The 13,184-nt window shown below is 40.1% G+C and overlaps 1 protein-coding gene across 1 annotated transcript in view; it reads right to left on the bottom strand.

Moving 5' to 3' along the window:
* Positions 1–13,184, bottom strand: part of LOC120022087 — an 80,028-nt gene that overhangs the window by 66,368 nt on the left and 476 nt on the right. The window contains exons 3-4 of the mRNA XM_038965902.1: positions 12,092–13,081; positions 11,835–11,912 (exon numbers count right to left, since the gene is read on the bottom strand). Coding sequence (XP_038821830.1) covers positions 11,835–11,912; positions 12,092–13,081 — 1,068 coding nt within the window. The remainder of the gene's footprint in view (positions 1–11,834; positions 11,913–12,091; positions 13,082–13,184) is intronic.

Raw genomic sequence — 13,184 nt, 5'->3', positions numbered from 1 at the left:
ATGGTCACTTAAATCATTACAAAAAACACCAACCGCAGAATATTTATGTGGAACATTTGTCAATATCAAATCAATCAGGGTAGATTTATCTGGGCATTTAAGATTTGGGCGAGTGGGTGAGTTAATCAACTGGGTAAGATTCATAGAATTACAAAACATTTTTAAATCATCAGACACCGGCTTTAACCAACACCAGTTGAGATCACCAATCAAGATCATTTCACTGTAAAGAAGTTTAGTCATAAGGTGCGTCAAAGAAGAAAATGCATCACCGAGAGCAGAGGGGGGTCTATAACAGCCAATCACAGTTATAGAGGCCCTTTGAAACCTCAATATTCAAAGCAAGAAATTCCAACTGTTTACAAATAGTTTCAGACTTTGCCACACTTACATGGAATTTAGATTTTACATATATAGCCACACCCCCACCTTTCTTAACCCGATCAGTGCGATAAACATTGTAACCACTTATACAAATATCCTTATCAAAAATAGACTTGCTGAGCCAGGTTTCAGAAAACACAATTACATCAGCATCCGTTGATTTGGCCCAAATCCTAACCCCATCAATTTTTGACAACAGGCTGCGCACATTTAAATGAAAAATACCAAAACCAGATCTTGATTTAAAATCAGAGGGGGTTTGGAGACATTGCATATCAGGGCCAGGGTTAGGTTGCACGTTACCTGATATCAACAACAGAAGAATAACTAGGCACCTCTGTTTAATAACCTTGCACGGCTTCTCTTTTTTAAGAGACCTACTGCAAGCGAATTCTACAAGTGAGTTTCCAGACAATACAAAACAGTCATTTAAAACCATTAGACTTTGGTAGTGACACAAATTCGTACTGTTCACATCATGCCCCAAATGCATCGGCACTTGGACGAGTGGACCGAGTAAAAAAGAGCGAGTTCCTGCAGACAAAATGTCTATTGGACGGGAGCACATTGTCAGATGTACTCACCCTGCGACAATGTTCGTTTTCTCCAGAGTTCAGTAGTCAGTGCACAAAGCAATACTACGTAAATTGACATTTTCTCTGACAAAAAAATAAGAGGCCAACGAAGGTAAGGGGAGAGAGGGACAGCGTGTATGTGAGTCAATGTGAGTGTTTGCGCGTGTGAGTAGATTGGGTGTTGAGGGCGATAGAGAGAACGGGTTGGGGATTGTTGAGCTGCCACTGACAGCCAGGCGAAGAGCAAAAAGGAGCAGCTTGGACAAGACACTCCGCGGACGAAGGAGGAACTCAGGCCAGCCAGAGATAGGGTTACTTTGGTAAACTTCAAGTAATGAAGTGCCGAGTTGAGGAGGACCCGTGATCTTTACACCAGCAAAAATAAAATAGTTTGCACTACACAACAACGAAGTTACGCAACCATAAATAAATAGGTTATTAGTAGGTTAAAATGTACTAGTCACAGACAAACGACTTGACATGCTGCCATCTTGGAATATCGTTGAAGTTGTCCTGTCTACACATGCTGGGATTTGAGTCCCAGGGACCCAGAGCTCCTTACGTCTGTCTGAAGGGAGGGCCACCATCTGTCCTGTTGGGATTAAACCATATAGATACAGCCACAACACTAATGGTGTTGTCACAGAAAGCAGCTGGAAGATTCATATTCAAACTTCATTAGAAAGCAGCTACAATTTTGTATAATTTCCTAATTTCTGTCACATTCTAGTGTGACATTTATTCTAAATAAAGGTTAAATGAATAAATAAACTTTTCCAAAGTCAAGACAGAACTTAATTTATTGATAAGACAGAGAGCAGAACTGGCCATTCATCGAGTTAGACTCAACCATTACTTCCATGGTAATCGTCTCAGTCATTTGTTGACCAACAAGCTACACAGTAATGATCAATTAGCTGAAATAGAAACAGAGGAATTACTATCAGAACCCAAATTAAATCAAAGATTCTCCCGCTTCTATAAAGAACTTTACACCATTCTAAATCTAAAGCAAGCCAGACTAAGTCCTTTGTAAAGGAATTAAGAACAAATTCTCTCTCAAGAGGAAGCCGCCTCACTGGGAACCCAAAGCTCTATCAATGAACTCAAAAGAGCATTGGATAGCATGAATAAAGGCAAATCACATGGGTGGGAAGGTATTTAAAATGTTGAAATCATTTAGGCAAACTTTTGCTATTGCTCAAAATGAATAACACATAGCACTAATTTAGCTTTTATTAAAAAAATTAAGGGTGCTACCCAGTGTTCTCACTATCGCCCCCTATCTTTGATAAACAGTTTTCCAAAATGTTGTCATCCCGCCTCGAGATTTACTTACCCAAATTGGTCCACATGCAACAAATGGGCTTGTTAATTTATTTAAAAAAAAATCCTTGGATAACCTCCGTGGACTATTACATATCTTAAATGCTTCATCAGAAACAACAGCTCCTTGGGCTGTTTTATCTTTCGATGCATAAAAAAAACGTTTGATAGACTACAACGGTCATATCTATGGTCGGTCTTGGAACATAAGGGAATTGGCTCCAATTTCAATAAGGAGAAGTGTATCTAAAGTTCCATGTATAATAGTTGTATTTTCATCAACATTTATTATGAGTATTTCTGTGAATTCATGTGGCTCTCTGCAATATCACTGCGTGTTTTGGAACGACTGAACGTAACACGCCAATGTAAAATAAGACTTTTGGATATAAATATGAACTTTACCGAACAAAACATAAATGTATTGTGTAACATGAAGTCCTATGAGTGTCATCTGATGAAGATCAAAGGTTAGTGATTCATTTTCTCTCTATTTGTGCTTTTTGTGACTCATCTCTTTGGCGGGAAAAATGGCTGGGTTTTTCTGTGACTTGGTGGTGACCTAACAATTGTTTGTGGAGCTTTCGCTGTAAAGCATTTTTGAAATCAGTATTTGGCGCCCTGCTATTTCATTGGCTGTTGGCGAGGGGTGCCGCTAGCGGAACGGGGTGCCGGTAGCGGAACCTCTGTACTAGACAGGTTAATATGATTCAAATACGATATGCCAATCCCTCAGTCATAGTTATAACAGGAAATATTTTCTCTGCTCCTTTCAGAATCACTAGAAGTAGTAGACAAGGCGATCCGATTTCTCCTTTGCATTTTTTATTATCCATGGAACCCATCAAAGGAAATAAAACCAATTTCCCTTATATCTATTGAACACTTCATCTCATTATACACAGACAATATTTTACTATATCTAGACAATGTATCTCAATCGCATTGAAGACCATAAATCATTGGTGCCCAGGACCAATAGGGTCTAGTAGTTTTCAAAATGTATTCAAAGCATTGCCATCGAGTCCGCTTAAAAATAATGAGGTCCACAGTTCTGAAGCACCGTATGTTTTGCTTACAGGTTAGCTTTTTTCTCTCGAATATTTCTGCGTAGCCAAACTATATTTTAAAAAACTGCTTGATTTACATAAAATTGAACCAACCCGTGGCACTATAGTTGCTACATTTATTTTCCAAACTGTCACTACCATAGCAACCGTCTGCAGTTAGTACATTTACATTTCCATGCTTGCGAGACCTGTAACAGACCTGTACCAGAATATTCTTCATTGTTCCAGTGGTAGTTTTTTTTAATGAAGTTGTGTTTATGTTTTTAATGACTGCTGGACCAAGCAGCAAACCAAAAATCTACCACTTTCACAGTGAGTGGGAGGAAGATTATTTTTTCACCACAATAAATTCAAAATATTTGTATCTGATTTGCCATTCAAAACGTAGCTTTCAGCATGCAGTGCAATTCATCCAATCAATAAGTTGAAATGTTATTTAATATTGGCGGGGGGTAGACCACATTAGGAAGAGGGTGGAAAAAATAGATCCTATGTAACTAAAGTCTGATCACCCCTGCCATAGATCAATTCAGTTTAATATCATGTTATAAAATGAATCTAACCAAATCAACACTACTGCCTCTCAAGACCCAGATGGAGGACTCCATCTCTACTTATGGAATCCCAATCGTTTCTCGTCTTAAATATTTGGGAGTAGATATATTTCCAATTATAAAACCAATGGCAGAAACTTTAACAGAACGCTCAACTCAATTAACTTCTAGTTCCTCCCAAACCCGGATCCGGGAGCACCCCCATCAGTAAAAAAGCTGACTAGCATAGCCTAGCATAGCGTCACAAGTAAATACTAGCATCTAAATATCATTAAATCACAAGTCCAAGACACCAGATGAAAGATACACATCTTGTGAATCCAGCCATCATTTCTGATTTTTTAAATGTTTTACAGGGAAGACACAATATGTAAATCTATTAGCTAACCACGTTAGCAAAAGACACCACTTTCTTACTCCACCATTTTTTTACTCCATCAGTAGCTATCACAAATTCGACCAAATAAAGATATAAATAGCCACTAACCAAGAAACAACTTCATCAGATGACAGTCTGATAACATATTTATTGTATAGCATATGTTTTGTTAGAAAAATGTGCATATTTCAGGTATAAATCATAGTTTACCATTGCAGCCACCATCACAACTCTCACCAAAGCGACTAGAATAACTACAGAGAGCAACGTGTATTACCTAATTACTCATCATAAAACATTTCTTAAAAATACACAGCGTACAGCAATTGAAAGACACAGATCTTGTGAATCCAGACAATATTTCAGATTTTCTATGTGTTTTACAGCGAAAACACAATATAGCGTTATATTAGCTTACCACAATAGCAAACATCACAACAGCATTGATTCAAGGCAAAAATAGCGATAACGTATAAACCACCAAAATATATTAATTTTTTCCCTAACCTTCTCAGAATTCTTCAGATGACAGACCTATAACATCATATTACACAATGCATATAGAGTTTGTTCGAAAATGTGCATATTTAGCGGCACAAATCGTGCTTATACAATGAGAATAGTGTCCAAAACCTCAAGCAATCTGTCCGGCGCCATCTTGAAGAGGCACCTATTCTAATCGAAAACTATTCATAAACTTGACTAAAAAATACAAGTTGGACAGCAAATGAAAGATAAATTAGTTCTTAATGCAATCGCTGTGTTAGATTTTTAAAATTAACGTTACTGCGCAATACAGCGTGCGACAAAGCGAGACCGCACCATAATTCATGGCGGAATTATTATCTTACATTTGTCAACATAAGTACGAATTAACAGCATAAAGACTGCTTACTATTAGCTGAGCTTCCATCAGAATCTTGGGCAAGGTGTCCTTTCTCCAGAACAATCGTCTTTGGGTTGAAAGATGTCCTCTTCTCCTGTCGAAATAGCAGCTAACGATAGCCACCCACTGGAGACGTGTCCAACTCGTGAAAGCGCATGACAAAGAAATCCCAGAAAAATCGCAATAAACTGCTATAAACTGCTATAAGTCGGTTTAAATTAACTACCTTATGATGTCTTTAACACCTATAACGAATAAAAACATGACCGGAGATATAGAACTACTAAACCGAAAGCGTTTGCCCTGGACGCCATTGTGATGTCTTCTTGCGCCAGGCGCACCGTTGAAAAGGACGGTACTTCCGTTCCACGGTCTTATATAAGGTCCCAGATTGCGCAATCCACTCCATTCAAATTCTCCCCGCATACTGACATCTAGAGGAAGACGTATGCAGTGCATGTAGCCCGATGGCTTACATGGGGACTTATAAACTGACCTCAGAACAGGGACCTCGATTTCTGAAATCTCACTCCCTGACAGGAAATGTGCTGCAGAATGAGTTCTGTTTCACTCAGAGAAATAATTCAAACGGTTTTAGAAACTAGAGAGTGTTTTCTATCCAATAGTAATAATAATATGCATATTGTACGAGCAAGAATTGAGTACGAGGCAGTTTAATTTGGGAACTCATTTTAACAAAGTCAAAATGGCGCCCCCATAGGCTCAAGAGGTTAAATCTGACCTCAGTAGATGGACTAACATCCCAGTTGCTTTAACCAGCAGAATACCCATTGTCAAAATGAATAAATTGCCACGGTGACATTTCTGTAGTTCAATGCTTCCCATGTGTCCTCCTCCTGGCCATTGGGATAAAATAGTGCGGTTTCAAACTTACAAAAGAGAGAAAGACGTAGGATTATTTATTACTTTAAAAGAGAAATATGGTGTCTCCTATTGCCCTGGAAGAGGTGGTCTTTACTGATATATCCTATAAACAAATGTAAACTACACCTTGGTCCTATTACTGCTCACACAATCTCTATTTGGTACAAAATTGAAAAACAATGTAAATGGGAATCAAAATGGCATGCTCATATACCAATATGTCACAATAATGCCTTGTGATCTGGAGGGTGGCTTTTTGCATCCCCGCAATGGCCCAAATGTGGAATCTGTACCCTTGCCGAAATCATGGACAGTAATGGTTTGAATTTTACAACTCCCTTTTTCAATATTTACAATTTGGGTCAGCTATACTGGCCTATGGAGTCCCTTTGGAAACTCACCTACTGAACCATCCAATGATGGAGTTTAGAAATACATTATTTTGGCTCCTGAAAGGACTGATCTCTATAATATATAAACAACTTTTGGAAAGCTCATATTCTGAGCTAGCCATTAAAAAAATATGGTCTACAGATCTAAGTGAATCGTAACAACCCTTTAATTGGAACAGAATACTAAACAATATGACCCTGGCATCCCGTAATCCAAACCATCAATTTATAGATTTTTAAATTCGTTCAGACTGTATTAAATACCAAGGAAATGTTTTGGCCCACAACTCCCAACTTTATCCCCAAAATCAGTTAGACACATTCTTTCAGATGATGAACTGCCCTGCAACTAAATGCTTTTGGGACAAAGTTACAAAATTAATTTACTATGTTACTAACATCTACTATGTTACTTAACAATGATAGCTCCTCAAATCTCTCAATTAATTAGAGACAATTACAGCTAATTTAAATCAGAGACTATCAAACATATGTTGGCTCTTAGATGGCAATTACGTCACTCTTCCAATTCACCTGCAGATACAGTTACTATTCCAAGTGATAAAGTTAGAATTAAATCGACAGCGATAATGAATGGTACTAGCGAAGGAGCAATTGAGGCCTGGACAAATACACTTGACTTTGTAAAGAAATAATCTCAGCGAAAGCCCAACTCATACCAATAAACAACCTATAAAGCCCAACACATACATCCAAAACATATACAGTGCCTTCAGAAAGTATTCACACCCATTGACTTTGTCCACATTGTGGTGTTACAGCCTGAAATTAAAATGTATTAAATTGAGATTTTTTTGTCACTGGCCTACACACAATAATACCCCATAATGTCCAAGTGGAATTATGTTTTTGGAAAAAAATCTAATTAATTAAAAACTGAAAAGCTGAAATGTACTGAGTCAAGAATTATTCAACCTCTTTGTTAAGCCTAAGTAAACAAGTCACAGTTGTTAATCAAGTTGCACGGACTCACTGTGTGCAATAGTGTTTAACATGATTTTGTACATTAACATGATCTCTGTACCCCACACAATTATCTATCTGTAAGGTCCCGCAGTTGCGCAGTGAATTTCAAACACAATCACAAAGAACAGGGAGGTTTTCCAATGGATGCCAGGAGAACGCTACCTGCCCCAATGCATAGTGCCAACTGTAAAGTTTGGTGGAGGAGGAATAATGGGTCGGGTAGGCCCCTTAGTTCCAGCGAAGAGAAATCTAAACGCTACAGCATACAATGACATTCTAGATGATTCTGTGCTTCCAACTTTGTGGCAACAGTTTGAGGAAGGCCCTTTCCTGTTTCAGCATGACAATGCCCCCGTGCACAAGTCGAGGTTCATACATAAATGGTTTGTCGAGATCGGTGTGGAAGAACTTGACTGGCCTGCACAGAGCACAACCCCATCGAACACATTTGGGATGAATTGGAACGCTGACCACGAGCCAGGCCTAAATGGGAGGTGGTTAGACAGAGACATTTTGGATGGGTGGGGTTGGGGAAATGGGATGGGAGGTTGTGGGTGGGGGCTCACTCACTTTAATTTATTTTCCTTTACATACTACATTTTATATTATTTTTTAACTCTGTAATATGATCACAATGATCAATACTTTATTCATGTACCTTTTCTCAAATGTTTGTTACTTTTGAGTGGCAGCCCACAGGTGAATATAAACTAAATCTGAAATATGATTTTCTATATTGTACCTGTAATCCACCACAATATATTTTTTAAAGACCCCCCCCCCAAAAAGTAATCACAAAACCCCCCGTCATGTCAAGATTATTTCTGCTCTAGACTAAGAGTATCTCTATACACTCAGAACATTTGTGCAGTTTTCATACAGGTTAACATAAAAACATTAATCCACACAATATCAATTGCATACATCACATTCACACACTACAATGCTTTTGACCTGACAACGTTCTGTATTTGATTGCCTTGTTAGATTACAGATATGATACACAGATATGATCCCAATAACGCTATGCCAATAAAGTATCTAAAAGATGGAACACACAGGTTGCATCAGGCAGACTCAAACTAAGGTGATCCCTGGTTAAGGTCTGTAACTCTGCATGTTGACATCATCCTTCCCATCCTCTCATCTCTGTTTTCTTATGTTTCGTTCTTCTTTCGTCAGGACTCTTTATCCGCTCAGGTCAGAAGATGACTTCATGTTAGTAGATCCTTCACTGACGTCAACAATATCACTGCTTCTTCTACCTATTTCAGCAGGATATTCCTCTAGTCTGCTGTAGCCTCGGAAACCCAGGCTCCTAACAGTAGTTTGAGTGCCTGGGGAAGTAACGCCTCAGAGAAAATAGTCTGCAAGGTGGAGTTTGTTAAAGTCTAGATGGAAACTAGTGAAGGGTTCAGCCTATTAACATGAGAAGGTCACAGCTGAGGTTTTAAGAAAAGGGAAGACTAAAACAAAGGTAAATTCAGATTATTTTTTCAACTATCAAAACTGTCAGGACAGCCAAACTAAAGGAAGAGGGAATTTTGGCTTTCCTTTGACCCTTTGTCATATTTTGTACATGCTTACACAAAACAGGCTTACACAAACACGCATGCACGACTCCAACACCATCATTAAGTTTGCAGACGACACAGTGGTAGGCCTGATCAACGACGAGACAGCCTATAGGGAGGAGGTCAGAGACCTGGCCGGGTGGTGCCAGAATAATAATCTATCACTCAACGTAACCAAGACTAAGGAGATGATTGTGGACTAGAGGAAAAGGAGGACCGAGTACGCCCCCAATCTCATCGACGGGGCTGTAGTTGAGCAGGTTGAGAGCTTCAAGTTCCTTGGTGTCCACATCACCAACAAACTAGAATGGTCCAAAACACACCAAGACAGTCGTGAAGAGGGCACAACAAAGCCTATTCTCCCTCAGGAAACTAAAAAGATTTGGCATGGGTCCTGAGATCCTCAAAAGGTTCTACAGCTGCAACATCGAGAGCATCCTGACTGGTTGCATCACTGCCTGGTACGGCATTTGCTCGGCCTCTGACCGCAAGGCACTACAGAGAGTAGTGCGTACGGCCCAGTACATCACTGGGGCTAAACTGCTTTCCATCCAGGAGCTCTACACCAGGCAGTGTCAGAGGAAGGCCCTGAAAATTGTCAAAGACCCCAGCCACAGACTGTTCTCTCTACTACCACATGGCAAGCGGTACCGGAGTGCCAAGTCTAGGACAAAAAGGCTTCTCAACAGTGTTTACCCCCAAGCCATGAGACTCCTGAACAGGTAATCAAATGGCTACCCGGACTATTTGCGTTGTGTGCCCCCCCAACCCCCCCTTTTTACGCTGCTGCTACTCTCGGTTTATCATATATGCATAGTCATTATAACTATACATTCATGTACATACTACCTCAATCATCTTGACTAACCGGTATCTGTATGTAACCTCGCTACTGTATATAGCCTGTCTTTTTACTGTTGTTTTATTTCTCTACCTACCCATTGTTCACCAAATACCTTTTTTGAACTATTGGTTAGAGCCTGTAATTAAGCATTTCACTGTAAGGTCTACACCTGTTGTATTCGGTGCACGTGACAAATACAATTTCATTTGATATATTGCATACCCACCGTTCTGTGCATAATAACTTGTCAGCGCTAGCTATATCAACCAATCAAGTAACAATCTGGTATGGCAGCAGAGGGAGGATCTCTTAGGGACCTCCCCAGTTTTAAAAGTATAAAAAGGGCATGATAACTTAGATTTTGGAGAACATCTCCATATGCTGAAGTATGCTTTACAAATTGACAACAGTCTGCAAATCTGCAATATTTTGAAACTCCACTTTATATAGTTGACTTCATTTGCTACTTGAGTTGTCCCTCTCGGCACACTGCTTCCCACAAACAAGCCCCGCCCCGTCACTCAAGGAGCGCAGACTTGCAGTTCCAAGTTCGCTCTGCATGGTCATTGCATTGTCAATGCAACAGATGTTGGTGACAATGCTGCTTTCCACTTTGCTTCTTAATATAAATCCACATACACTCTATAATTACACTATTAGGCTAGTTTGTGCATTTTACCCTCTGTAAATATCTAGTTAGTCAGCATTTTATTAGCAAGTTGTGGCACAAGAATAGTCACTAAATGGTAATTGCTAGTTAGCCAAATACCCTGAGCCAGAGGAAACATAGCTAAGCTATCTAATACAGTCTGATACCACTGGTGCTGTAGGCCTAGATCAGCATGTTGTTTGTGCAACAGTATGCATGTTATTCATCAGAGAGAAATAGGCTAAGCATGAATATGTTACATGAATCAGAGACATTAGAGAAAAATGTAACATCTATTCGACGTCACTGACCAACCCTTTGGCTCCCCCCGTCACAATAACTCCTCCCTGGCTTAAAAAAAATAAATAAATCCAAACACAGTATTCAAAGTTCCCACTGCATTCCAACCAAAGAATTTGAATAATAATTATATTCCCATGATTCCAACAGTTCACCCAAGTGTTTTGACCTATATCACAAGTAAAATTGCAAATCACAATATTTGGTATAAAAAAAAAACATTCTATTAGATTTGCCCAAATCGTACAAGGAACAATCAAGGAAATATAATTTCTACTCAGAGCCAATAAAATACGAGTGCTGAATGCCAACGCCTCTGTGACCGTTCAAACTATAAATACAAACATCAACTCTGCCAGACTTTCATTAGTCGAGTGAACGAGACAGGATTTTGGGAAGACTTGCCACGTCAGACTAAAGGCTTCCGCATGCTTCCCATCCGAAACTGGTCGGAAGAGTTTGTGCATATATTACGACATTTTATGACGTATTCGGTTAGCACTAAGGATTCTTCAATTAAATGTTTGTTCATGAACACTTTTCACCTGATAAATACTACACCAAACATCTTAGTTAGATGTAAAATTGGCACGACTAAGAGCTCATCGGACCTTCACATATCCACAAACTCCATCCCATTCACATTAGTAAACAGGCAGTGTCTTCACGCCTACACTAAGTGTGGTATTCAGACTTGAGATCACCACACATTTTCACACAAGTCTTCCATTGACCTCATTCTCAAACCTATTTTTTTTTATCAGTGACAATGAGCTCCAAACCCAGGTTGATCTGCTAACTGAATGGTGTGGGTGAGAGGCTAGGACCTCCACCAGATAATTTGCTCTCTGGCTAGTTCAACACAATACTCAGTCTGATAGCGTGTCATTGCTCATTATCTCTTCGTTGGATAGGACTGACTTGGATTTTGCTCATCTCAAATCAGCCCTGCTTAGGTCAAATAATACATCTGTTCAGCTAAACAATAATGTGTCAGAATACATTAAAACACACTGCAGAGATACTGACCAATCACAGCCTCTCGGTTCTGCTTCTTCAGGAAATCCCACAGATCAGTGGTTGGAAGGGAGATGGGGGGAGGAGTCACTAGAAGACAAACAGAGTCAACAATGCTGACTATGCCACTTACCTCGCACTCATTGCGAGTATGCACAAACATACACAGCTAATTGTAACAGCAAACAAGGATCCAAATAAACACTGAAAACTACCGACTACGCCACACACACACTCACATGTACCACAAACTCAAAACATGAACACACCTTTAGTTTTTTCTTTCACAGTCTGAGTATAGGTCTTCTTTTCAGGTGTTTTACAAGTCTCTGGCTTTTTAGCATGCTTTCTTTTAGTCTCTCTATTGCTGGCTCTACTGGCCACTATACTAACAGCTCTACAGGTCTCTCTCTCAGTCTCCTTAACAGTCTCTGTACTGGTCGTTTTCCCAGTCTCTTTGCTGGTCTCATGGACTGTCATGTTTCTAGTCTTACTCCCTAACTTTTTGACAGTCTCTGTACTGGTCTCTTTTTTGTCAGTCTCTTTCTCAACATTTCTCTCCATCTCTTTCTCCTTGATTATCTTTTCTGCCTCATCTTTCCCTCTGCTCCTGCTGTCCTTTCTGGTTTCTTGACTAGCTTTAGTTATTGTGCCTCTGCCAGTGTCTTTACTGGTCTCTCTGCCAGTGTCTTTACTGGTCTCTCTGCCAGTGTCTTTACTGGTCTCTCTGCCAGTGTCTTTACTGGTCTCTCTGCCAGTGTCTTTACTGGTCTCTCTGCCAGTGTCTTTACTGGTCTCTCTGCCAGTGTCTTTACTGGTCTCTCTGCCAGTGTCTTTACTGGTCTCTCTGCCAGTGTCTTTACTGGTCTCTCTGCCAGTGTCTTTACTGGTCTCTCTGCCAGTGTCTTTACTGGTCTCTCTGCCAGTGTCTTTACTGGTCTCTCTGCCAGTGTCTTTACTGGTCTCTCTGCCAGTGTCTTTACTGGTCTCTCTGCCAGTGTCTTTACTGGTCTCTCTGCCAGTGTCTTTACTGGTCTCTCTGCCAGTGTCTTTACTGGGGTCACTGCAGGTTTCTTTGCCAATGCGTTTGTCCACTTCCACCCCAGTCTCCTGAGTCATTTGAATGGTTTCTGGGGTGTCCTCCCTGTCCATCTCGGTCTCATTGTCAGTCTCTTTCCTGGTCTGTTTCTCCTCTCCTACAGATGCAGGGGCAGGTTCTGGGGTAGTCTGGCTCTGGTCTCTGATCGAACTGGTGGGAACTAAGAAACAGCAACATCATCACCACCTTCATCACTGCCTCCAATGTTAAATGTCTAGTTGATGTGTTACCCTCTCCCTCCCACCTCTCCCTCCCCTCTAACT

The sequence above is a fragment of the Salvelinus namaycush genome, chromosome 27 (genome assembly GCF_016432855.1).
Source record: "Salvelinus namaycush isolate Seneca chromosome 27, SaNama_1.0, whole genome shotgun sequence".
NCBI classification, from domain to species: domain Eukaryota; kingdom Metazoa; phylum Chordata; class Actinopteri; order Salmoniformes; family Salmonidae; genus Salvelinus; species Salvelinus namaycush.
This window is presented reverse-complemented; position numbering and strand designations above follow the sequence as displayed.